The 24,498-nt window shown below is 40.6% G+C and overlaps 3 protein-coding genes across 3 annotated transcripts; all 3 read left to right on the forward strand.

The window, feature by feature from the left end:
* The first annotated feature begins 3,370 nt into the window (after positions 1–3,370).
* Positions 3,371–9,409, forward strand: spon2b (spondin 2b, extracellular matrix protein). Its single transcript, XM_084009999.1, has 6 exons — positions 3,371–3,517; positions 4,726–4,996; positions 5,239–5,462; positions 6,578–6,769; positions 7,070–7,256; positions 8,718–9,409. The coding sequence occupies exons 2-6, from the start codon at positions 4,762–4,764 to the stop codon at positions 8,894–8,896; spliced, it is 1,017 nt and encodes a 338-aa protein (XP_083866125.1). The 5' UTR covers positions 3,371–3,517; positions 4,726–4,761; the 3' UTR covers positions 8,897–9,409.
* Positions 9,410–11,454: 2,045 nt separating this feature from the next.
* LOC311013932 (transmembrane emp24 domain-containing protein 11) lies at positions 11,455–13,696 on the forward strand. The gene is made up of 5 exons (XM_084010240.1): positions 11,455–11,599; positions 12,016–12,107; positions 12,887–13,012; positions 13,126–13,272; positions 13,482–13,696. Exons 1-5 carry the CDS (start codon positions 11,470–11,472, stop codon positions 13,629–13,631), a joined length of 645 nt encoding a protein of 214 aa, XP_083866366.1. The 5' UTR covers positions 11,455–11,469; the 3' UTR covers positions 13,632–13,696.
* Positions 13,697–14,353: 657 nt separating this feature from the next.
* Positions 14,354–20,608, forward strand: rnf212 (ring finger protein 212). The gene is made up of 13 exons (XM_084010241.1): positions 14,354–14,402; positions 14,838–14,954; positions 15,596–15,657; positions 15,783–15,857; positions 16,011–16,067; positions 16,340–16,398; positions 16,499–16,558; positions 17,579–17,643; positions 17,912–17,972; positions 18,715–18,757; positions 18,961–19,015; positions 19,837–19,906; positions 20,297–20,608. Exons 2-13 carry the CDS (start codon positions 14,846–14,848, stop codon positions 20,427–20,429), a joined length of 849 nt encoding a protein of 282 aa, XP_083866367.1. The 5' UTR covers positions 14,354–14,402; positions 14,838–14,845; the 3' UTR covers positions 20,430–20,608.
* Positions 20,609–24,498: the final 3,890 nt, after the last annotated feature.

Consider the following 24,498-nt stretch of genomic DNA (forward strand, 5'->3'; position numbering starts at 1 on the left):
GAGTTGAAATACATTGTATTACAATACAACTTGTCTAAGAATTTTGCAAAACCCCATTAACACTAAGATTCTCCTCCTGTCGGCCTGAATCAGAAATGGAGTTGAACAGTAGCTCTCTGTGAGCACCTAGAGCTCTATAATTCCTCATATTTTTATGAAATATTTGGATGAAACTGCATAATACCCATCTATGGTACGGCTATGATACAAGCAACAATGTCGTTGCCGTATTTATGCCTAGATGATGTTATTTTGAGTGTTATTGGAGCAGCTACAAAGTTAGCATAGCCTAGCTGATCAATTTGAGCACCATTCAGTGTTTTATAAGTTGTTTGCTTGTAGTCTTGTGGACAGACCTATAAGACCATTTTTAAGAAGATATGCAAATTATAGTGTCTGATTTCTTAATTCTTCCATGAGAGATAACTTTAATGTGTCATTGAAGAAGCATTAGCTCTCAGACCTTAAACTGAACTTCAGATTCTGGTTCAAAAACATTATGAAGTCAGTTTGATGGCATCGTTATTACCACTGGCATATAAAGGGTGCCGACAGCTTTCTACGACAATATTTACCCGCATACTCAACTCTCACTGCAGTAGCAGCAGACACGTGCCAGACTCTTTGGCGCAAGGCCCTTCTGGTGCTTCCTGACCTATATTCTCTGAGACCCTCCTCTCCCCAGGTTTTTACAGCTTCATTTCAAACAACGTATGACTGACTGGTCATTTTCCGACACAAACCACCACAATTTCAGACCGGCCCCAGCATGATTTTAAATCAAGACCTGGTTTTATGTTTTTAGACATATGGTGAAAAAGCGAAACTAGGCCATCATCCATATGTGACGTGCATCAACACAGAAGAGCTTTTATGAAATCACCCAAGCTGAGACCATGAATAGTGTATGTGAGACGTGTCTCCGTATGAACAATTCCCGAACAATTACAGGGGATAAGGCAGAAAACCGTACTAAAGTGTGAATTTAATGTATAGATTCTATGTATAGCTTTTTTCCTTAAAAATTAACCAGTTAGTTACTGATGGATGGATGTCAGGCTATCAAAAGCAGCATTTACTGAAACGGCTACATTTATACTATGCCAAGTGGATAATGTAATAAGACCCAATAAAAGGCAAATTGCAATCAGCTGCAAAACTGTATTGTTGCCATGTGTTTGTTCGTGCGATAATATCATCTGCACAATATCTTTTGTGAATCAGACCTTGAGACGGGGCAGATAGTGGTTGAAAGGAGCACAATTAATGATGCTATAAAAGGCCACAATCCACAAATTGTGAATTCACCCCCAGTGAGTAACTTGATCTTGACGGGTTTGTCTACTGGCAGGTCTACCCATTTCAATTTACTCAAGATAACTACTACTACTACTACTACTACAATAACTATTACTCATCTTGATCTATCCCTGAGGGTCCCAGGGACCAAAGCGGAAAACCACCCACTTCAGCCCCATTGCTCATTCTGCCTCCTTCTCCCGTTTTGCAAGAGCGCTGTGACTTAAACGCCGCTGACTGAAAGCAGACTGGACTCCAAACACTAAATCCTGAAAACTGCCAGAGATTGATTTTAGGGCAACTGGTCTGTGTGCGTAGGCGTGCTGGCTTGTATTCGTAAGAAACGTGACCGTATGGAAATCATTAGATGTGGGCTGATTCATGCTGGCAGATATTTGTGTTCGCACGTGAGTGTGTGGAGTGTCGTCTGCCACCTCCAGGTTCCGTAGGTGAAGCGTCACACCCCCCGACCTCCACACAAATACCCTCTATAACCTGCATCATAACCAGCTATCATGGCTGCCTGTTGGATATGAAGTCACACATCACACACCGTAAAGCACTCTAGACACACTGCATCGTCTGTTCGTGACCAGCCTAAACCAGAGTCACAAAGGTGACCAACAAACGTGTTTTTGTGAGCTTGTTTACAGTACTCCTTGTGTTTATTTGGAGAAAACATGAGGACTGTGAGGAATTACAGCAAAAAAGATGATGATCGAATGATTATATGATGCAAATAGAATCCATTGCTGATTCTTTTACTGTGGACTTTTAAAAGTGAGGTTTGACATTTAGTTGTGTTTTGATGCGAGTTTGATGTGAAAAAAAAACACTTCAACATCCTAAAGCTTCAATGTCATACCGTACAGTCGGCAGTTGAAACGCAGTCTTTGTAATAGAGAAATTACCAAATTCACGTCCATATTTTCACAATATCAAACTTTGGTCAGTGCTCCGATTTCCACGATTCAGGTCATACTTTCAACTATATTTGAGAACTAACTTTCAAATCTCAAATGCAAGGAGTGTCCATTGCATGACCACCAACATGCTCCTGCAATGGCATTTAGATGTAGAATGATGAGGCAAGAGAAAATGCATCTGCAACTAGAGTTTTTTGCTACATTTCTTTATTTTCTATGATTGTAAATGGAAAATGTTTTGGTTTCAGGCTGTTGGTCTGACAAAATATGCAATATTATGACCTCCATGCTCTGTGAGACTGTAAAAAGCATTATTTAATCACAAAAATATTCAGTGACTAACTGTATTACAATGTGGCTGTGTAATTTTAACAAAACAATGACAAAATGAAGCAAACTGCTGCCAGCATGGTAAGAAAAAACGTGGTGCAGTTCAGAAAAGCTGAATACACAATTTGAAGTACATGGAATAAATCTTGGCTACTGTAAATTAGTAATATACACCCCTGATATAACCTGGAAGCACATTTAAAAGGTTTCTGTTAAACCCTGACCCAGTTCCAGCAAAAAATCATTGTTTCTTTATATCTTAAACCTTATTACTCATCAAACTTTTGTTGGATGAAGCCTCAACTCACCTGACTTTATGGGGCCCTAAAAAAAATCAAAGCAGTTATGTAAATTGACTGTGACACAGGCAAAATAACTTCCTACACTAGTTAAACGCAGTACTGGGATTGGATTTAACAATTAAAAACACCTAACCAAGAGACATTTTAGAGAATCCTAGAAATGCATTATTATCCTCATTATTCATATTTTTGGGTATATACCTACAGTATCACACTGTGATATGACGCTCTACCCACGGAGCTGCACAGGACCCCTGGCAGTGCATCCAGAACTGCTGAATGCATTAGCCAGTTAATGGGCTACTTAAAACAAGTACTGTAGGGGAGAGTGAGGAGGAGGAGAGTGGAGGACGGAGAGCCAAAAGTCAAAGGGCATGAAGGGGGCAGGGAAGTCTCTGACAAGCAGATAGAAAGTACTGAAAAGAAAAAAAGAGACGAGGGGAGTGGAGAGAGGAGGAAGAAAATGGAGAAAGGAGGGAAAGAGGGAGAGGGGTAAACCTCCTGGAAGATATAAATAAGCGAAACAGAACTTGGAGGCTCGCAGTCACTTTTCTCGACAGCCACATCCACCGCTCTCCTCTCCCCTTCTTCTCACCTCCAGCTCTTCTCTCCACCCATCTGCTGCAACCCTCCATTCATCTGGAACCCTGAGCAAAATCAGTGAGTAGCTTCTACATTCACATATTCGTCCTGTCCATCCATCCTGACAGCACAGAGAACCTGCCATTAATGGAAATGGCAGCTGTATCATCATGGAGGGCTACCAAGTATGCATGCATAATTACTGGAAATTATTTCTGTGACAAATTTAGATAGCATAAGCAAACACATGACAAGAAAGTGTGGATGTAACAGATTTGATATATGAATGCAATGTGTTATGATTAGGAGTAATAAGTGTTAAATGCATCCTGTTCTTCTTTTGTAACATATGTAAATTGAAATAGCACCAGCTTTCATAAATTCAAAATTTAAATTATATTAAGAGCAAATCTTTATACGAATGGCAATTCATTAAGTGGTCTACTTGATGCTTACCATTCTATTTGCATGCTGTTCATGTATATAGCTCTTACAGGCAAAGAGGTGCTGCTGCTGAAATTCATAGAAAAATGATTTCCCACTGGGGAACATTTAGCTCCTCACTAATCAGGGACTGTCCACACATATTCATGAAAGACTTTTTAATCCATACTGTTGAAAAAGAGGAACTAGAGAGAGAAGCCCCAAACTAGTCAAGAGTCATTGAAAGAGTTCAGCGAGGTTGCAGGATGACTGACATGTAGTTGCAAAGTGATGATTGGATGAGGTATCCAAAGTTACAAAAGTCTGCTGGCAGCAATGAAGAGCTCATCAGGCTGTTGCTATGGCAACAAACAACACCAAACTTCCACTAATTCCTACGTTGCTTAACTGGGTTAACACGACTACAGTGGAAAAACAGTTGACAACATTTAACGAACAAGAAATGTTCCATCTGACTCACATGCCCCACTTGTTAAACTCGACCCTGATGCTGCAGCCAGACATTTGCCCTTTCACCAGTTTGCTTTGTCAGTCTTGTCATGTACCAGATCTGACATGAACAGGACAACCATGAATAAAGATGTCAAAATGAATAGGACAAAGGGCAACTAACTGCAAAGCTGTTAAATAAGACTGAAGGAATCCTCTTTGGCAGAATAAGTTGACTCATTAGATTTAGCCTGTAAAAGTGCCAGAAATCAGACCTCATGGGGCGTAGCAAGAAAAGAGCAGAAAGCATAAAAAATGTGTTGTATGTGGCGATTACACGAACACATTTGCAGCTGCCTGACAGAAACAATACTGACTTCTCTGCTTTCTTTGTCCTCACTTGCCTCTTTCAGGCACTTCATCATCCCTCAAAATCAGCCCTCATTATCATGGACACCACAAGGAACATCCTCTCCATCTCCGAGGCATTCTACCACCTGATCGTCATGATGCTGACGCTGGGCCAAGGCATTCATTCAATGCCGGTCCCTACTGACGTCCCCTTGTGCACAGCCTCAGAAACAGCCCAGTACAGGATAACCTTTTCTGGCAAGTGGACCAAGGCAGCTTTTCCCAAACAATACCCCATCTACCGCCCCCCTGCACAGTGGTCAAACCTCATTGGTAAGTTCACAGCAAAAGAGAATACTGACCGGAAGTCTAACAGGTGGTTAATATAGAAAACTACACACAGAAATATATATCAGATTATAGTATTTGTCAGAGTACAGGAAGTAAATGGCAAAAGTAGAAAGCATGCTAACAAATGTTGAATGATCATCTCAATAATCCATAGATACGCCGATGACTGCACACTAATACCTGCAGCAACAACTAACTTCATTTCCCTGTCTCTCTGCTCATAGGCGTGACCCACAGCTCCGACTACCACATGTGGCAGCGTAATGCCTTTGCCAGCAACGGAGTGAGGGAGTTTGCGGAGAAGGGCGAGGCCTGGACGCTCATGAAGGAAGTCGAGGCGGCCGGGGAACGCATCCAGAGTGTTTATGGGATCCTCTCCGCTCCCGCTGTTGTGGGAGGCACAGGCCAGATGAACACAGAGTTTGAGGTCTTCGCCAGGCACTCTTATGTAAGTCTCTTGACACCTCGTTTCCTTCAGTCTGGCTCAGGGTATCAAGTATATCTGCATTAATGTAGGTCAACATGTTAGTCAAGGGGATGCTTTCCATAGCCTAGGTTAAAGGGCTTAATGATTTCTTAGTGGACCATACATGATCACACATCCTTCTTTTCAAAACCATAATTTACTATATGTATACTTATACTTAGATTGCTGTAAAATCTGTGCACCTTGCAGGTTAATTCGAGTATAAAAACGCTGCACCCAAAAGAGTTTCCGAAATGTAGCAGGCCTAACTTATGGTATTTGGCTATTAATGGTCTTATTGACGAGTCTCTGGGTAGGTCATTAAGTTGGGGACATGGCTGACCAAACACAATGTTAGGCTTGGACAAGAGACAAGACAGAGTGAGGAGACGTGAGGTGAGAGAAATACAAAAAAGGCCAGTTGGAGACCAACACTAAACAAACTGTTCTCTGGTACTTAAATAACACCACCTGTAGGGAGATGGGTGGAAGACAAGGATCCAAGATGATACATGCTTTTAATTTAACACACTATAGCACAGTGAAATAAATTATCATTAGATATCATCAAACACAACACGGGATGATAAAGCTTTATAAAGCACAACTAAATGCTATTTCACAAGAAGGATGGAAGGATGTTAGGATGTAGTCTAGACAAAATCAGAATGATAAAGCCCTTATTTTTATTATGACTTCCAAAGGAATCCAATTATTTGTAGAGATTCCTTTGCTGTTGTAAAAGTTAAATGAATGGTTACGTCAAGTGTTGATAAATATTAATTTTGTGCACTATAGCTATTAATTCTATGTCTAAGTAGCTGAAGATCATTTGAAAAGCATTTCAACTCACAATAGTCACATCACAACTGACAACATGAGGTTATCCACTGACAACCAATAACCAAATCATATACTACAACAAAAAAATAACAATATTTTACTTTTCTCTTCCCACCCATGTCTTTTTCCTTCCGTCTCTCTCTCTCTCCACCTCTCACTCCCGACAAACCTCCTCATTTCCCTCCCCTTCTGTTTTTTCTCTCTCTATGCTCCATTTCCCTCCCCACGCTCTACTTCCTCCTCTCTATCTGCAGCTGTCGTTTATTGTGCGTCTCGTTCCAAGCCCGGACTGGTTTGTGGGCGTGGAGAGCATTGATCTGTGTGATGGCGACCACTGGAAAGAGAATATGTCTCTGGAGCTTTTCCCATACGATGCAGGAACCGACAGCGGGTTCACCTTCTCTTCTCCGAACTTCGAGACCCTCCCACAGGACAAAATTACACAGGTGCAGCATCCATCAATCCAAAGTCCAAAATCACTAATCGTGTTAACAGAGACATTTACTTGATAAAACCAGCGATGGCTAAAACCAGGCTTCCTTCACCCTATATTTGCAATGTTTTAGCACACGGTTTACACAGTGGCCAGAACAATCTATCATTTTAATTATCACTGTTTGAAAATCATTGGAATGAGCAATTCAGTACCATAAGTACTCAACACACAAAGACCTTACTTGTGAAATCATGTATGTCTTTTCCATAATAAAATGGACATCGCTATAAACCGTTACTCCCTTCCACAGATCACTTCTTCCTCCCCCAGCCACCCTGCCAACTCCTTTTACTATCCCCGCGTGAAGCACCTGCCGCCCATCGCCAAAGTAACGCTGACTAAGATAAAGAAGACCAATCAGATCAACAGCCTGCCTGTGGAGCCCACACAGTCGAAACAAATGCCAACAGGAAACGAGATTGAGGACACCCTCATACGTAAGTCTGAGGAGCACAAATACTCCAACTGTGGTATGTTGGTGATGAGAACAGATGTAGGATTTTACACAATGTTAGTAGCTTGGGTCTTGGTCTTTTGCTGACTCAAATGAAAGCATTTGGGAACCATTACAGGCCACACGTAAACTCAATTACTTCCAACCAGAAACCAGAGAAGCCAAGTGAGAACAGGGCATCAGAGAGTGCCAGGGGCACATCTGGCATCCAGTGGAAAACTAAAGATGCATTTAAAGAAGAATAATGACACAGAAATTCTGTACAGCAAGGTTTTGGTTGTGACCCAAAATAGGATGCAGACGCATATGTTTTAACAAGATCTGGATCCATAAGGTGAAACTGGGTTTATTTAATGCTCCCAGACTGTTAACATTTAAGAGTCTCTGTTGTACAGATTAGTGGTAGCAGTAAAAAAATAAAAGCCCAACTGCATGTAAGAGTAGAAAGAGGGCTTGGAAAAATGAAGATGAAGAGTGTGTCAAACTAGATGTCAAGCCAACAATTCAGAAGTCAAACAACCTGTCTGTGTGACTGATGATCTCCAAGGAAAATAACCTTTTATGAAAACATTTTTCACCACAGAAAGTCTAAACAGATGACTTGACCAGGAAAGGTTTCTTTGAGGCAGGAAAAAAGGAAAAGAAACAGATAGCGTGTCGACCTGGCAGTAGAGCTGATGGTGCAGTAATCAGATTCAGTGTTCAGGGTGACTTTTAAGGTTTGACTCAGAATCAGAAACTACAAATCCGTTCCCCTGACTACCCATCAACAAACAAGAGAGAAGGGCCAGGAATCTGTTGGGCTTTCCTGCCTTGATCCGAGTGCTCCGTTCTACCCCCTCCATCTGTTTATCCTTCTTCTCCACAGGGCTTGAACAACAATTTTCACTACAGATGAGAACGAATCTGCTCTAGACTGTATCTGTAAAATGCAAAAAGACTAATGACTGTATCATCTCTGTCCTTAGTTGAAGGGAGATTTGACTTGCTCGCTCCATCCCTCTATCCGACTGTCCATCTAGCTTCCGTACCATCGCCCGTCCTTCTGCTTTTCTACTCTTTATAAGACAACCAAGTCTGTGATACAAATCAGCTGTGCAGAGGCTCAAAACAGGATTGGCTGAAGTAGCCCGGCAAGATCACCATGTCGGAGAAAGAGAGAATGAAAAAAATAAAGAACATGATGTAACATCAGACTTCAACGATAAGCTCCCTTTCCCTGTATTACAGTTGAGGTGCATTTTAACAAGGCTTTCAAGCCCAAATGCTACAGTTAAGTTATTAAGTGATAGCACTGTGAGGGAGCTCTGTACTGACAAAAAAGCAAGCAGCCAACAAAAACTCACTCACATAAATGAAGGTTAAAAAATGATGTTATAAGCTGCATAAGTATGAACCAAGCCCTCAATGTTAACGTGATGATCTCCCACCCCTCTCTCTGCAGATACCCCTCTGGACTGCGAGGTGTCATCATGGTCTCCTTGGGGCTTATGCAAAAGCAAGTGTGGAGACTCAGGCGTGCAGCACCGCACACGCTATGTCATAATGCACCCAGCCAACAACGGATTAGCCTGCCCCCTGCTGGAGGAAGAGAGGAAGTGCTTCCCGGACAACTGTTTATGACTAGGCAAGGAAACGAGGGAGAAGAAGGAGAAGAAGGAGAGGAGAGAAAAGAAAGAGAGGAAATCCAGGAAGGGGAGGAAAGGGAGAAGAAGGAGAAACAACAGTAAAAGATCTGCGGTGCATTCACACTGATAGATCTGAGATCTAAAATCCCTATATCCAATAAAGACTGCACAGGGGGGGACATGAAACCCATTGGTCCATTAGCAAAAGTACAGTAGTACAAGCAGAATAGTGAGTCAGACATAGAAATTAATCCTCACCGCATTCAAAACATAATGTTTGCAGAGACATTGTGGTCATATTCTTCAAGATAAAGAATATATTTATTGACAGGATTTTAACCTGTAGTGTACAGTACATCAAATCTGAAAGTAATGATTTGTATGCCTTTATGTTATCCAGATAGTAAATTGAAATGTATAAAGTTTTTGTAAAAAATGCAAAAAAAAGTACAAAAAAATGTTGCCTGTATGTTTTCTGTATGGTCAATAAAGTGTAAATAGATCTTGAGGTACTGTGATCTCATTGTTTCTCCAAGAAAGAGAGAGTTTGAAGAAAGATATGACATCATGTATAGTTGGGTTCTTATTGCAGCACTTCACATCAACTAATTATAATTTAGAGTAAAATGATACAGACTAAAATCCTTCTCAGTGCAAAGTTTGAGCTTCAAAACTGAACCACACATTTGGGCTTACTTCCATTTGGGCTCTCAAGGTCATATTACGAACACTGGGGCTGCAGGATCACATTAGCTGTAGAGAGAAATGCATTGAAGTGGAGGACGTGGGTTCAAGCCCCGTTGTTGGCTCAGACTCCTCCTGATGAAGTGTTAGTCATAAAATTGATGAATTTGAAAATAAATATGGAACATCAATATGTAAAACAGAAAATCACTAATGCAACTCCCATCGAGCACTACAGAAAGAACACTGCAGATGACAGATTGAACAGCAATAAGAACTAAACATCTGGTGCAAGAGGGAGCTCCTTCCGTTTTGAATGGCGAGGGAGAGGAAAATTACCAAGAGAGAATCAGGAGAAACAGGAGCGGATCCAGTTTCTGGCTTTCCTCAACAGTACTTTCATCAGTTCGTCTGAGAGAGGTGAGTGTAAAGTATAGGTACACAGTACTAAGACGAATGATGCAGTAGTTTTTTGTGTGTGTTTTTTTGCTATATTAACCAGATTTATAGGAAATTGTTTTGGTATGGTCAGGAAAAAACTTAAAATGACAATAGACTCTGTCCCCTGCAGTTATGTTGAATAATAAACAACAAAGAAGAAGATCAATACTTTTCTTCAGGAAAAATCTGTTAAAAAATTTTACAAAATAGCAAAAGGAAATACTGCGACAACTAACTGATGGATGGCACTGTGTGGTTCACAGTCAAATGCAGATTATTAATATGTTTTACAAGAGAGACACAATATGAATGCATTACAGTTTAAAACTGAATCAATTCAATGGCAGGTACATCAAACCTGGTGATTTAGTATTCACACTTTCTGTAAAACCACTGAAGTGTGGGAGGAAAGAACTTTTGCAGATGCTAAAAATGAGAAGGATTTATTCTGTGTGTGGGTGCTTACTTTATAAGTGACCTCATCTAGGGTTAACATATGGCAACTATTGTATGCGATGGTTTGGATTACAATTTGCACTCAATTTACAGAGACGTCTGAACTCTATTTGGTACTGTAGTAAGAGACATTGTGGGTAATCCTTACTGCCTAAAAGGTTAAAAAGATAAACAGCATATTATAAAAGTACAAAACAATATCGATAAGATAAGAAATAAGTCAGGAGGCCAGAAGTGCATTTGTCAAGATTGACCATCAATCACCTCCCTACAGTAGCTATAGTGTGCTCATACATATTCTCACTCTGGAGGGACGACCAAAGTGGATGAAGACTTTGGTGGATATGTTACTTGCTCTTTTTGCATCTTGTTGCAGCTAGTGATTTATCCCCGAGGGCACAGTTTAGCATCCATCACTTTTGATTTAGAGAGGTGAATACAGAGCAGGCCCTATAAATCTACTGGAGTATGAAACGAGTCTACTTCAATATTCATATCAACATGTTTCATCTCATCTAAAGAACCTCTGACATTACTATATTAACTGGTGGGTCTTTTCTGTGTGGCAATAGAAAATATTGCATGTGCCATGGATGTGTGTAAAAGGTTCACAATGCTACTCCTGCTTCCATGTTGGTGTATTGTGTGCACACTGTTGGATTATCTGTATCTGTAGCAAGTGGCCGGTCCCAGTCAATCGCTATTTTTAGCATTATCTTTGCTATTGGCTCCCAGTTTAACCAGTCACAAATCGACCAGAATGTTTTGTCACACAAGGCCGCACCTGTGAGTTTCTCACACTCAAACTGTTCCTCTCGTAGCCTTCCACTTTATAGTATAGGACACAGGTGTTTGGCTAAAAAAAAGACCTCAATCTTGAGTACGAATTTGCAGATCTACCAAAAAAAAAAGGAAATTGGGAGCACAGGCCAAACATTTGGTCACCATCACGTGTATTGTAATTTAATAGCACATTGTTAACTGAAAATGAGTTTGCGAGGCACTGGCCTTCTCCTGCAGTGTTACCTGATGTTGGCAGCAGCCATGTATTTTGATCTGGGAGAGCAGGAGGAAAAATGCATCATTGAGGAGATTCCTGAAGACATGCTGGTCACCGGTGAGTCCTGGAGAGGGAATATTCCTCCTCAGTGTCGTTTACAGTCTCAACAGAGGTAATGAATGTTGAACTGGATTTGGAAGACTGCATTGTGCATTGCCACGTGATCGCTGAATCACATGGTAATGTTATATGTACCTCAATGACAGTGGGTGTTTTTTTCGCAACTGCAAAAGCCATTTCCGTAATTAAACAGCATCTTTCAATAACAACAAATTTTCAAGGAAATTATAAGAGTATTCCAGTAATTGTACACTAACTGAACTCAAAAGTATGTTTCCTACAATTATGATTTTTAAAGTAAATCCCAATCTAAAAAACGGTGTTTCTATTACCTTGTTCATGCTTAATCTAACACTTATATATTAATATTTACCGTGACTTCTACTGTGTATGTGAATGTGTTTTACCTTCAGGTTATTTCTTGTTGGAGCCCTGGGATTTGAAGGCGTTCTCCCATTCCCCTCACTTCGGCGTCTCTGTGAAAGTCAGAGACCCAGACCATGAGGTACTGCACTCACAGGACAGGTTTATCATCAAGACAGGCTCACACAAACATGTGCTGGTTTCCCCATTCAAACTAAACCCAAACAAGGATAAAATGCATTTAACAGTATTAGATCGGAACCGCACCATTTGATTGATGAGAAGTTATAAGACTTACATAACAAATGCGTATCTCTGCAATTGTATAATACCACCAGTCTGACACCACAGGTCAGCTTTTTGCCAGTGGTGGAATAAGTATTCAAATCATTTAAAAGTGGTGATAGTATGCTGTAGAAAGTAAAGTAAAAAAGGTTCACATTGTCAGTGTTATATTACTACAGTAATGACCCATTATTATTGATGCATATTGCATAAACATATAAACAGTATTAATGTTGTAGCTGTTGGAGATGGAGCTAATGTAAAATACTTTTGAACGGTTAAATCTGTAAAGCAGTATCATATTTCATTTTCTCATATGTGTTGATTATGAAGCTTGATCTGAAAAGCAACTTGTAACTATAGTTTTAAATAAATGTAGTGCAGTAAAAAGTAAAATAATTTCCTCTGACACCGATATGAAAAAGACTTCATTTCATTTCAAATTCATGTTTTGGGGGGAAAAAAGTAAAAGAATGAATGGACATAAATGAGAAAATCTACCAGCTATACCCGATAGCTTTTCATATTCTAACCCATCATTTCCTCTTCCTCAGCAAAATAATGAAAACAACATCTCAATTTTGTTGATCCATAGATGAGGAAATGTTGTCCTAACAGTGTTTTTCTGCTCTCTAGATTCTGATGTCCAAACGCTATGGCAAATTTGGTAAATTCACCTTCACAGCTCACGCCTCTGGTCAGCACTACCTTTGCTTCCAAACCAACTCCACAAGGTTTTCTGTCTTTGCCAGAGAGAGGCAGGTGAGACCTACAGACCCAAACAGAAAATGTATTTAAATATGATGGAAACATGCCGTTACACATGCAGAATAATCATTAAATAACCCCTAACTTTCCCCCATCCTGCTGCACAGAAGCTACATTTGGACGTTCAGATGGGGGAGCACTCGATTGACCCCAACACTGACAAGACCAAAAACAACATGCAGACTCTGGAGAACAGCCTCCGTCACCTCATAGATCAGATGATGTACATCACCAGGCAACAGGAGTACCAGAGGGTAAATCAGTATTTTACTGTCCTGTCTGTAAAAATAACAATCCCGTGATGACATTACAAGTGAGTACATTGCACAACAGGGAGCTCATAGGAAACGGTAGAAGCAGTGTGGTACCTACTGATATTAAATCAATGCCATCTTCAAACAAATGTAAGGGCTTCTTCTGAATCGTTTTCCCTTAATGATTTATATTCCCTTTTCCCATTCAGGAGAAAGAGGAGGTGTTTCGTCAGATCAGTGAGGACACCAACAGTAATGTGCTATGGTGGGCCGTGGTGCAGACCTCTATTCTGCTGTCGGTTGGTTTCTGGCAGATGAAACGACTCAAAGACTTCTTCATCGCCAAGAAACTTGTCTGATGATGACCTCTGACCTGTCATCTCTAAGCCTGATGACTTTATAGCTTACAGTCCTGCCCAAACCTGTCTCAGTGAATATGCTTTAGACTGCATATTGTGTCACAGGATTAAAAACCATGTATGGCTAAAATAAGGTTTTTAGGATGTTAGACAGTTAAAGCAAACACACTGCAAATATTGTTTGAGTATGATCTAAAGTTTTCTTTCAAAACATATTTTTAATTTCTATTCTTCAATTCAATTCTTTGTCGTTGCTGAAAAAGCATTCCATTAGCCTGGAGTTCAATATAACCTTGTTTTTGGCTGATATCAACACACCTGTTTATATTTCTGTAAAAATAAAAAAATAAATGTATAAATATTACTTAGCTATTTGCCCGTCATTATAAGCAAAAGGGCAGAATGTTCATCAACACGAAACACATACCAACAAATGATCATAAAGGATGTTAATAAAGGTCATTTGAATGATAATTTTGTGATTTCCCCTTTAAAACAACATTATTAAACAGGTCAGTACATAAAGAAACTTGAACTTGATTTAAGTTATTTTAATTAATTGAACAGTTAACAAACTAACAATGATGTTCAAGTCTTTGGTTAACTTACTTGTAAATAAGTATCATCAGAGTGTCGATACTTTTATCTAACAGAGGTAGCAATTTGTGTTGTACCTTATGGATATGCAAATGAGCTAGCTAGCTTATTAGCTAGATGATAACATTGTAGGTTAGCTAGGACCGACGTCGTTAACGCTGGGTGCTGGTAAAGGTAACTAAATATAAAAGGATGTGTTAAATACAGCTGGGCTGACGTTTACATCAGATAATAAGTCAACGACAAACGCCTGTAGTTTGGTTAGTTTACGCAGTTTAACATACCGGTAAATGAAAACGGCAGCTTAGTAGATGATTTAGCTAGCTAACGCTAACTGCCGTCAGTTAGCGTGTTGGCTTCACTAGCAGCGGGAGACAATCGGTAACGTAATGCATCTATCTACTTGACGTGATTTAAAGAAGGGAATTTAACAGAGTAAAAAAGCTGCCTTAAGAGACGTACAGAAACGGGTTTGAAAACTCAATGAAGGTGACGGCTGCGATGCCACTTAGCAGACCTTGCTAACAACAAACTAGCCACTAGCAAACAACGAGTTGGCGAAGCCAGTTGACGCCAGTTCCACTGAACGCTAACCTCATCTTCTTGCAGGTCTTCAAATGTCTTACTGGATCTGCTGCAACTCCTGCTTCCTTTCCCCCAGTGCTGACAGAAGACTGGCTGTCACAACCTGTGGCCATGTCATCTGCAGTGTGTGTTATCAGAAAGGTACAAACGGGTTTATGACACGAGACTTGACAGTCGAAACAATCCGTGTTGGAGCATTTGTTTGTCTTTAACAGTTCAGCGCCATGTCTTCACTTCAGCTGTACACAGCAGGTAAATGTGATTAAACAGAGACATCTGTTGGACATCAGGGGATATTGCAGAGCTGATGACCCAGTTTTACACCAGGGGTACCGTTGCACAAACGAGGAGCTTCTTATACAACCTAAGACAAACGTGTCCCAAAGTAAAACATATTTGACTGAGGAAGACACACATACAGTAGTCTCACTGGGTTAATATTGTTCTTGTCCATTGTTATGTTAAGGCAAAGGGAGTGAAATCTCTTATCTGGTAATGCAATGTTAGTTGGGGCTTCTTGTCTATTCTCCAATGCAATAAGAGTGAATTCCATTCAACATTGTTAATATGGGATCTCTTGAAGTACTTTCCTGGAGGTCCCTCTGTCCCACTTTGGGAGCCTCAAATCCTCAATCTACAACCAGGAGTCTTTCCCTGATGTCAGTCAAAAAGTGTAGCCTAACTACTTTGAGAACCTCTTTAAGTTCATCTATTCAGTATGAGCCTAGAAGGATTGTGCATTTTACATGTTTCTCCATATATAATTGCAACTTTTCTTTCAGGCAAACCGGGCAAGTGTTTAATATGCAATGCCAAATGCCAACTATCACCCCTGTCTGACCAAGTAAGCTTCTTTCTTGTCATTGACTGGTATCCTCAGGGAGATATGGGGCTGTCTGTGTCGCATATCGTCACATTTAATCACTGGCTGTCTGATATCATGTTTACATGTTTAAATGTCTGTTTCAGAGCCGTTCAGAAGTGAAGGCCCTGTTCTCCGACATCAACGTAGCTGCGACCAAACACTTCACAGAAATCAGCAAAGTTTGGTCATATTCCATTGCATCATAAAATAATAATATAAACCATTCCTGATAACTGTTCTCCTATTAGTTCAGAATTCAAGTTTGTTGTTCAAGATGGTTCCAGTTATAATATATGTATAGACTTCACATAGCACTCTTTCTCCCCTCTTAGGTTGTAATGTTCCAGGCAAGACATCAAAAGAGACTGCTGAGTTACCACCAGCAAAAGGTGAGAGATATCTGGATGTTTGATGTTGTGTGTCAATGAGGGTTTGCTTTTCTTCATTTGGCAGGTAATGCAACATATTTATCAGGTTCAGTGCTAAATTTGCTATGTAGAAAACCTGTTTGACATCCTTGTTTTAACCACCAAGCCATGTTGAAAGTATGATTATTTTTTAAAGTTGCCTGTGCTGGTTTATGCCTACTTAAATAGATACAAACACAACGTACAGTAGTATAGTATAATCTTACCTTGCATCACATTTATTTCAATGACAGAATGGGCATCTAGAAGAGGTATTAGTCAAGATGAAGCAAGAAATGCAGCAGATGGCAAAGTAAGTTAAATCATAGGTTTATAATGCACGTCCATTGGTATTTCTATTTCTGTTTATTGGAAAATGGGTCAAATCATTTTGTGTTTTACCCTTTTAAAAGGAAGCTGAATGAACAGAGTGCCTATATCACTAAGTTGGAAAACGCTCTTCAAAAGAAAAGGTACAGCACAGTGGAACTACCTAAACTATAAAATGAGTACATTCAGACCTACTTGCAAAACAATTTATTTTTATGTGCAGTTTTTTCTTATTTTCCAAGATATGAGACCTGTAACACTGTATTTGGAGCAATCAGTGTGTTAATGCTTGTAAATTCGATCTGTAGCTGGCAGGTCCCACTTTAACAACCACATTTCTTTGTAATTAGCCTTTAACTGTTCCACAAACCAGACTATCCTGAAAAAATATATAAATATCATCACCTTAAAGTGATTGTTGAGAAGCATTTGGCTGCTTTCATTTTAGTTTCTTTTCCGTACCTTCATTCATAGACGATTTAGACATTAAAGATTACATGTCATCGTGCGTCACTAATCATCATGCTTATGTCATAAAATACAAAAATTAGACTTAATGAGGATCTATGGAGGTAGTAAAACTTGTAATGATTTGGTATTAAATGGCCTCTTTGAGTTTGGCAGCACTTCAGCATATAAAGATATTTACAAGCACTTGGCTGTTATTCCTCGCCTTTCACTAGGTGTCACTTCTGGCACATCTTTTCCTGGAAAGTTGCAACCACGACCAACACTGAATTAGTCAAAGAGATTGTTTTTTAAGGCCAGAAGATATATCTTTAAAAGGGCTTTTTATAGTACTTAAAGGCAAGTTCTGGATTAAACATTGATATGTACAGTATCTGAAGAATAACTTCAACAAATATTCCAGCCAAGTGTTCGAAAATGTTTGTTATCCTCATAGAGCATTCACTTATAATTTACTTAAAAGCACTGCAGCTAAGTTCTTTCTAAATATTCTGTAGAATACAAACTAAAGATAGAAATACTGTATGAAAAAACTCACCTTTCTCATGAAATATGTCTGGGTTAAACGTAGCTTCAAGGTAGAACAGTCCTCATCCATTCTCTAATCCTCTGAATCAAACCGACAACAATATTATTAACACCTAGGCCTGTTTTGTTGGAGCTGATTAACCTTCTTTATTTCTGTTCTCATTCAGCGCCAAAGTTTCATTAGTGGCTCAGATGAACCACAGTTCCCACACGCCACATGGACATGAATCCGGTAACAATCTAAAAAATGAGTTGTTGTTGAATTGGTCATTGTAGACAGTAGGCTATTATATTGAACAATTTACTGAAAAAAAGATACATTTAGCAGACTTATGGGAAACTCTTGTGACTCTGGTCCAGTTAGGCCCTGAGAGACCATAAGACTGGCTCACTTCTTAGTCTCTATATCACTAAACCATTCCCTGTTTGACCACACAATGTCTTATCATCGTTAATAGAGTATGGTCATCGTTATCATGGTGTTTCTTGTTTGGTGTCAGTCCAACAGATCCCGTATAACTCCCCCGTGTCCCTCTCAAGACACTCCTCATCGGCTAATATGTGAGTATGGTCCCTAACCGCTCACTGCTCACATTGTATCTCTGAACATCGCTTCACCTCGTGTTTCTTTTTACTCTGACCTTCATTTCCTCTCAGCGTAAGGGCGAGAAAGAGAGAATGTAGGAGGCATTTCACAGTGCAAACAAGCTTTATCCGGAGTTCAGCCCCGATGTCTTATGTTAGCTTTAGCTGCTGTATAGCTTTGCCCTGCCCTGCGGTTATCTACACACACACACCTGAATAAGCTAAGCTTTGCTTGGGTTTAGTCAGGATTCCCTGTTGGGTTTACTCGACACCGTTGACACAGGATTGATTGTCTGCTTGAGTTTAATAGTACAAATGTTGTTTTATCCACTGAGAATTTAGATTCTTATACTGACGGATAGATGACGGACAGCGGATATTAACCCACTTACAGTATTGCCGGCGTGCCTGCAGAATCATTTCAGTTTGGATTTAAAATGTCAATTGAGTATTTGAAACTTGTGTACATGCGTGTAGGATTTTAATAGGATTAATACATACAAGTCATTTTCAGAATGTTTAGATTTTAGCCACTGAATTGAATTGAAGCTTTGACTCATATAATAGTGAAATAAAAGTGCTGTCTTTGGAATGAAACTATGAATATTGCAGTTAGATAAATACTTGTTATGAAAAGCTAAAAGTTAAGGCACCACTGCAGTGCTCTGTCAACTGAAACCAACAGGACAAACGAAGCATGCTCTCTCATGTCTTGCAGCAGTGAAAACATGGATGTGGATGAAAGAAGTATGTTCAGGAAAGTAAGTAATTATTTCACCTGCAGCAAGCTTTCATTTCTGCTTTACAGTTTGTGTAATGTAACGTATGAGCTCCATCAATATTATGCAGCGTCTTGGCATTTACTTCAAAACTTCAGTGCATGAAGAATAAAAGTAGTGACAATACAAGCAAATTAAAAAGGCATGATTTGTGATGTTTCTCTCTCTGTGTCTCTGCCTTTCAGCCTAACGCTGTCCCCAGACTGTCTTTGATCAGCCCTCCACAAGGTGGACGGATAGGTAGGTGCTTTGTTATGCTCGCTATAAAACTTTTGATCTGCTTTGGTGTTTCTGTGCCTCTGTTTAGCCATTATACCAGTACATTTCCTCCCTTAATCTCAATAGATCACGGCACCAAAGGTGCTCTGAAAAATCACACATATAGTGCTACCTAGGTTATAACACATTAAGTCTGTCTGCCAGCGGTATGCATCTTAATTTGCAATTCTATTACCAAGATGTCACATTGACAGACATAACTGCACTGTAATGCAGATGTTGTTATGATTAGGATTACACCTACTGAGCTCATTCTCTTTGATTATGTCATTTAGTGCCTTAAGGGATTTGACAACCATTGTGGCAAATGAATTAGGTGTCAGCCTTCAAACGTTAGGATTGAGCAGCTCCTCACTAAATCTGTGAGCGTTAAGTTCAGTAAATATTGTGACGGTAATCATAATGTCTAAGCAGCGGCAGCAGATTTATTGGGCACGGACAATAAATGTATTGCTATTACTATATAAGGATGCCATATGCCATTTATTATACATTTGTATGTAGCAGGGTGTGTGTACATGCTGTTTTGCCGTGTTGGGTAGCAACATCTAAGTTTGTGTGTAAAATGGTGAGATACTAATTACACTGGAAGATGATTCACCCATTTATCTTGTCTTCCTGGAGGATTTTCTAAATACGACTTGCCGAACGTGATGGAAAAAGAGACACATGAGCTTATAATGACCCAGAAATATCTCCGGCATTTTTTAAATTATTATGAGTCATTATGTCTGTATGACCTCTGTTAAGGATTAACGTTGGATCGCTCTGGTGTTGTTCAGGCATCGTCCCCCACAGGCCGTCCAATCCGAACATGCTGGCCGACCATTCAGCAAACTCGGCCAAAGACAGGTGACTTGTTGAATTCATTAAAAACATCATGATCAAATCAGCAGCAAATGCTTAAAATGCATCTGTATACTTTTCAGAAATTAGTTCATGAAGAACAACAGTGTTTTGAGCAGAACACGTACATCAGTTTTGATTTAAATCATTTAATTCAATCTGATAATAATCAGATAATTTAAAGGGTAATAATAGGTGATTTTCTAATTTTTTCTCCCCTGTTTTTACCTAACCTTTTAAAAATGATAATTTTAAAGAGTGAAAAAGCTGGGAATGTTGGAATGTATTGAGAGATGTATTAGTGTTGGTTTTTAGGTAATTTGATGATATTTCATGACAATAACAAAAGGAAGTGGTACAACTGTGTAAATGAACTCCTCTCCTCTCCTCTCCTAGTCGACCGATGACCCCAGATAATTCATACAGCCAGAGGTCTGGATTTACTTCTCCCATCTTCAAAAGTCTCTCCTCCTTCAGACACTCCATGTCCTCCCTGGTCAACCCTGCTCTTAATCAAAAACACACATGAACTGCCATGAAGCCTTTCGAGGAAAAACACCTGCACTGATGTGTATACATAGGTATTTATGCCTCTTACAAACTAAAATGAGTCAAACGTGTGTGTGTTTTTTAACGTCCCTGTAGTTACGGGTGAAGTGATATGTATTCGGCTTGTATCGTGCTCTACATTGATGACTAAACTCAGATTCTGTGTTGTTGAATTGGCTCACAATCAATTAAAATGGTGAAATAATGACATGAGTCTGGTTTGCTTTCAAATGAAATACAATGAACAATAAAAGGTATGCGGTCACAGGTCAGGTTATCCACTCCAATTACAGTTCCAGCAGAGATTTACAGAGCACTGCAAGCTGCTCGCCAAAGGCACAATTTGATGTCATGCTCACTCTGCTGCAGCAACACCTGTTCAATTTACAAAGATGAACTGGGATTATGTTCACCAAAGAATACGTGCAGTTACTGGATTCTACCAGGCTTCAAAGTTGACAGACAAATGCTGCACTAGCATCAAGAAAACCCTCGAGGCAGCGATGTGGGGTAACGAGCCTCAACAACGGTCTCCGCACTCCTGGCCCGCCGCTTGTAACCTCAGTAACATGACTCGTGATTTCACCCTCGAATCTTGCTACAAAACAGCTGCAAGTGAAGGCAAAGCGAAGTGTAGCCGTATAGAAACATGATATCACCTGGAGTCGAGGAAAAGCTGATGCGGTGAAGCGGGTGGCGAGGAAGGCCAGATGTGTTCAGACAGGTTGGTTCTCTCTTTGTCGACCTGCGTTTCTGACTCCATTGTCCTCGGTTGTCAGGGTGTTGAATGGGGTCTATTGAAGAGGGCTCAGGTGTGACTGTGTGTGTGTTCTGGGTATGTACACGCTATATTCAGGCACTTACTAGCGTGTGTGTGTGTGTGTGTGTGTGAAGTTAAAGGGTATTGTACAGAGTCAGTGGGCCTGATCCTCCTCTGCACTCCAGCGGGATTTGAAGTCGTTTCCTGTTTTTTAAGGTCCACTTAGAGAGAAATGGCTCCCCGGGGCAGACTAAGCTGTCATGGTGTCTCGCTCTGACAGGGAGAAGACTAAATCAGAATAATCTCTCCCTTATGCCCACACACACACACACACACACACACACACTAACTCATGTCTTGTGCTGTATTTCTCCTGATAACCGTAACATTGTACGTGTTGGACTTTTAAAATAAAGTCGCACCTTTCTCAAGATTCTCCCTCTTTATCTCTCTTCCCTCTCTTACTTTCCCCTCTGCACACTCTCTCCCTCTCACACACACACACACACACACCTCTGCAAGCCTCCAGGCTGTACAAATGAGCCCTGCCACTTCAGAGAGCTAAAGAAAACTATTCTGATGTCAGTCGTAATTATTCAGCAGCGTGTTCCCACAGCTTCTCTCCCTCTCTGCCGGTCTCTCCATCTCCATCTTTCCGTGTGTGTGTGTGTGTGTCTGTGTGAAAGGGAGACTTTTTCTCATAATCTGATCCAGATTTCACACTTTGTCACTCAGTATTTCACTCGTGTACCTTTTGGTGCTCTAAGTGTAATCCCCTCTAGGCAAGACACGACATGAACTAAATGATTTCACAGCGGAGCTATTTGTGTTCCGGAGGTCCGTGAAGAGTGTTCTTGTGTCGGCCTACAGCGGAGAATCGCTCATGAAGATGTCAAATGTACCCAGCAGGAAGGATTTCATTTTCATTTCAGTTACTCTGAAAGCAAACTTTTTAAGATGATGCAAGTATTTTGAGCATACGTGGTTCTGTACTTATCCTCCTTTCAAGCGGTTCGATGATTCAATAAACCAAATATACCTCATGGATATCAATTATTCATAATGGCATAGAGCAGTGTTTCCCAAGATAAATCTGGGGGGAAATGAGACTATCAATAAAGTTTTGTTTTTTAAAGTTTTCTTTTTTAAAGCCAAAAGGATTGAGCATACTTGTGCTAATCACACACAAGCATAAGATTTTAAAAAATGTGAAACAACAGAATAATTTCTAACTAATTTAACTATATTATAGTTAATGCAGATACAGTTCCTTTATCATACTATACTGTATATCGATGTCACAAGATATCTTTTTATATGTATTCATTTGAGAAAATGATGCCATTTGCAGCTTGCAGACTGAAAACATCAAAATATGGAAGTAAGTTTGTACACTGCACTGCCTTCACATGAAACCAGTCAGCCTGTAGGTGGCACTATAGTCTATCTCAGCCTTATACATACCATGATAGCTCAGGCTTGCATTCCTCTACCGTGTGTGAAGGCCTTTGGACCACAGCTGCCTCTGATAGGGATCAGGATGAGGAAGGGATGCTCAGGAGGTCACACACACACACACACACACACACACACACACACACACACACACGTATTCACAACTGCTTTTGAAGAAGGTGAAACAGATGACATCAAGGAATTGTTGGACTCACAAGGCAGGCCGTTTTTGTTGCATTTTAGCAGATGAGAGCTGAAATGTGGTGGTTTTTCAGTCAAAGAGGAGCAGGTGAGGATGGGTGACCTGGACCACTTGTATTCTCTTCAATACAACACACACACACACACACACACACACACACACACACACACACACACACACACACAGGCATCCCACATGTGAAGGCAGGCAGGCTGTTGCCTTTGAAGGGGCCCGGTCTTCTCCAACTGTCCCATGCATGCTTGAGTGATGTCAGCATGGCTGTGGAAAGATTCCTTTCCTGTCCCACACACACACACACACACACACACGCACACTTCCTTATCACGCACAATCTCTTTTCATACATCAACTTGTCTTTTTACTGCTTTCTTATACAAATACACACACGCACACACAACACAACAAACCCTGACTCCGACTTTCTTCCTCTCTTTTTCTGTCTTACATACACACTCACACACACTCACACACAGTCGCACACGCACACACTTGGCAGGATGTGCGGGGAGAAAAAGGGGCCGAAAGACAACACCAAGATTAGGAGGCTTTTGTCACGGCTCTGTGGCAGACTTTAAAGGCCTTGGCTCCCTTCCCCTCTGCCAGAGTTCTTTCTTTTCTCACCCTGTCTGTCTACATCCCTCTCTTTTCACGGGGGGAAGGTAAACATTTGGTAGAGAGCGATGGAGAAAGGGAGGAAGGGTGGAAGGGCGAGGGATGGGTGGAAGAAGGATGGAAGCCTCCTGTTGCCCCCTTTAGCCTCTTTTCTGTGTGTTTTTGTTTTCCTAGTTTTAATGGCGGCTTTGTGGCCGTGTGGAGGATGAGTGCAGAGAGGGCGAGGTATGCAAACAGAACAGCACCTCAATGCCAGCCAGGTGTCTGTGTAGTTCCCATCTGTGTGTGTGTGTGTGTGTGTGTGTGTGTGATGCATGCATCTGTGCTTTTGTCTGTGCATCTCTTGCCTCATGTGTAGCTGTGTGCGCATCTCTCAGGTGTGTGTGTTTGTATTTTTCGGGTCTGGATGTTTTTTCCCAGGTGCATGTCTGTGTGTGAGCCCTTCATGGTCACTGACTCCATTCACCTGAGCCGTCCTTTCACTGTGAAAAGCCAGTTGCCGGTAAAAAAGCCCTTTGGACAGCTTCTCTTCATCACCAACCACAGCTGCTGTTGACTCAAGCGCCCAGGAATCTCCTCCATGGGTTCACACCCTTTTAACCAGCCAACCGCACATCATGCAGGACCATCTGAGCGTGAGCAAAAGGCCCTGCAAGATCTCAAGGTCTAAAGGACTAAACATTTGCTCTGGCAGTGGACGGGATGTAGTCAACATGCAGCCATCTTATTGGTCAGAGGAGGAGAGAAGAAACCTCCGCCTATAATTGGGATGCCGTACTTAGTGCAAAATAAATCCTGGCGGAAATATGCTCACTGACTCATTTCAACACCCAGAGAAAACTGGACTTGGAAACCCTAATTTTCTTTTTAGCCTCTTTGGTATCCATGGCAACTACATACACATCACATTATTTCTTGTAATTGTGGTAAAACTATTTAAACAGTCATGTCTCTCTGCAATAATTTATTACAATATATATATCGGCGTCAAACAACATT

Source organism: Eutrigla gurnardus (assembly GCF_963514095.1).
Source record: "Eutrigla gurnardus genome assembly, chromosome: 5".
Taxonomy (NCBI): domain Eukaryota; kingdom Metazoa; phylum Chordata; class Actinopteri; order Perciformes; family Triglidae; genus Eutrigla; species Eutrigla gurnardus.

Excerpts from the sequence above, each read along its gene's own strand:
- spon2b (XM_084009999.1), top strand. The coding sequence starts at position 4,762 with ATGGACACCACAAGGAACATCCTCTCCATCTCCGAGGCATTCTACCAC. Across the intron at positions 5,463-6,577 it reads TCTTCGCCAGGCACTCTTAT|CTGTCGTTTATTGTGCGTCT; the intron begins GTAAGTCTCTTG and ends CTCTATCTGCAG. Across the intron at positions 6,770-7,069 it reads CACAGGACAAAATTACACAG|ATCACTTCTTCCTCCCCCAG; the intron begins GTGCAGCATCCA and ends TCCCTTCCACAG.
- LOC311013932 (XM_084010240.1), top strand. The coding sequence starts at position 11,470 with ATGAGTTTGCGAGGCACTGGCCTTCTCCTGCAGTGTTACCTGATGTTG. Across the intron at positions 11,600-12,015 it reads TGAAGACATGCTGGTCACCG|GTTATTTCTTGTTGGAGCCC; the intron begins GTGAGTCCTGGA and ends TTTTACCTTCAG. Across the intron at positions 12,108-12,886 it reads TCAGAGACCCAGACCATGAG|ATTCTGATGTCCAAACGCTA; the intron begins GTACTGCACTCA and ends TCTGCTCTCTAG.
- rnf212 (XM_084010241.1), top strand. The coding sequence starts at position 14,846 with ATGTCTTACTGGATCTGCTGCAACTCCTGCTTCCTTTCCCCCAGTGCT. Across the intron at positions 16,068-16,339 it reads TGAGTTACCACCAGCAAAAG|AATGGGCATCTAGAAGAGGT; the intron begins GTGAGAGATATC and ends TTTCAATGACAG. Across the intron at positions 19,016-19,836 it reads TCCACAAGGTGGACGGATAG|GCATCGTCCCCCACAGGCCG; the intron begins GTAGGTGCTTTG and ends GGTGTTGTTCAG.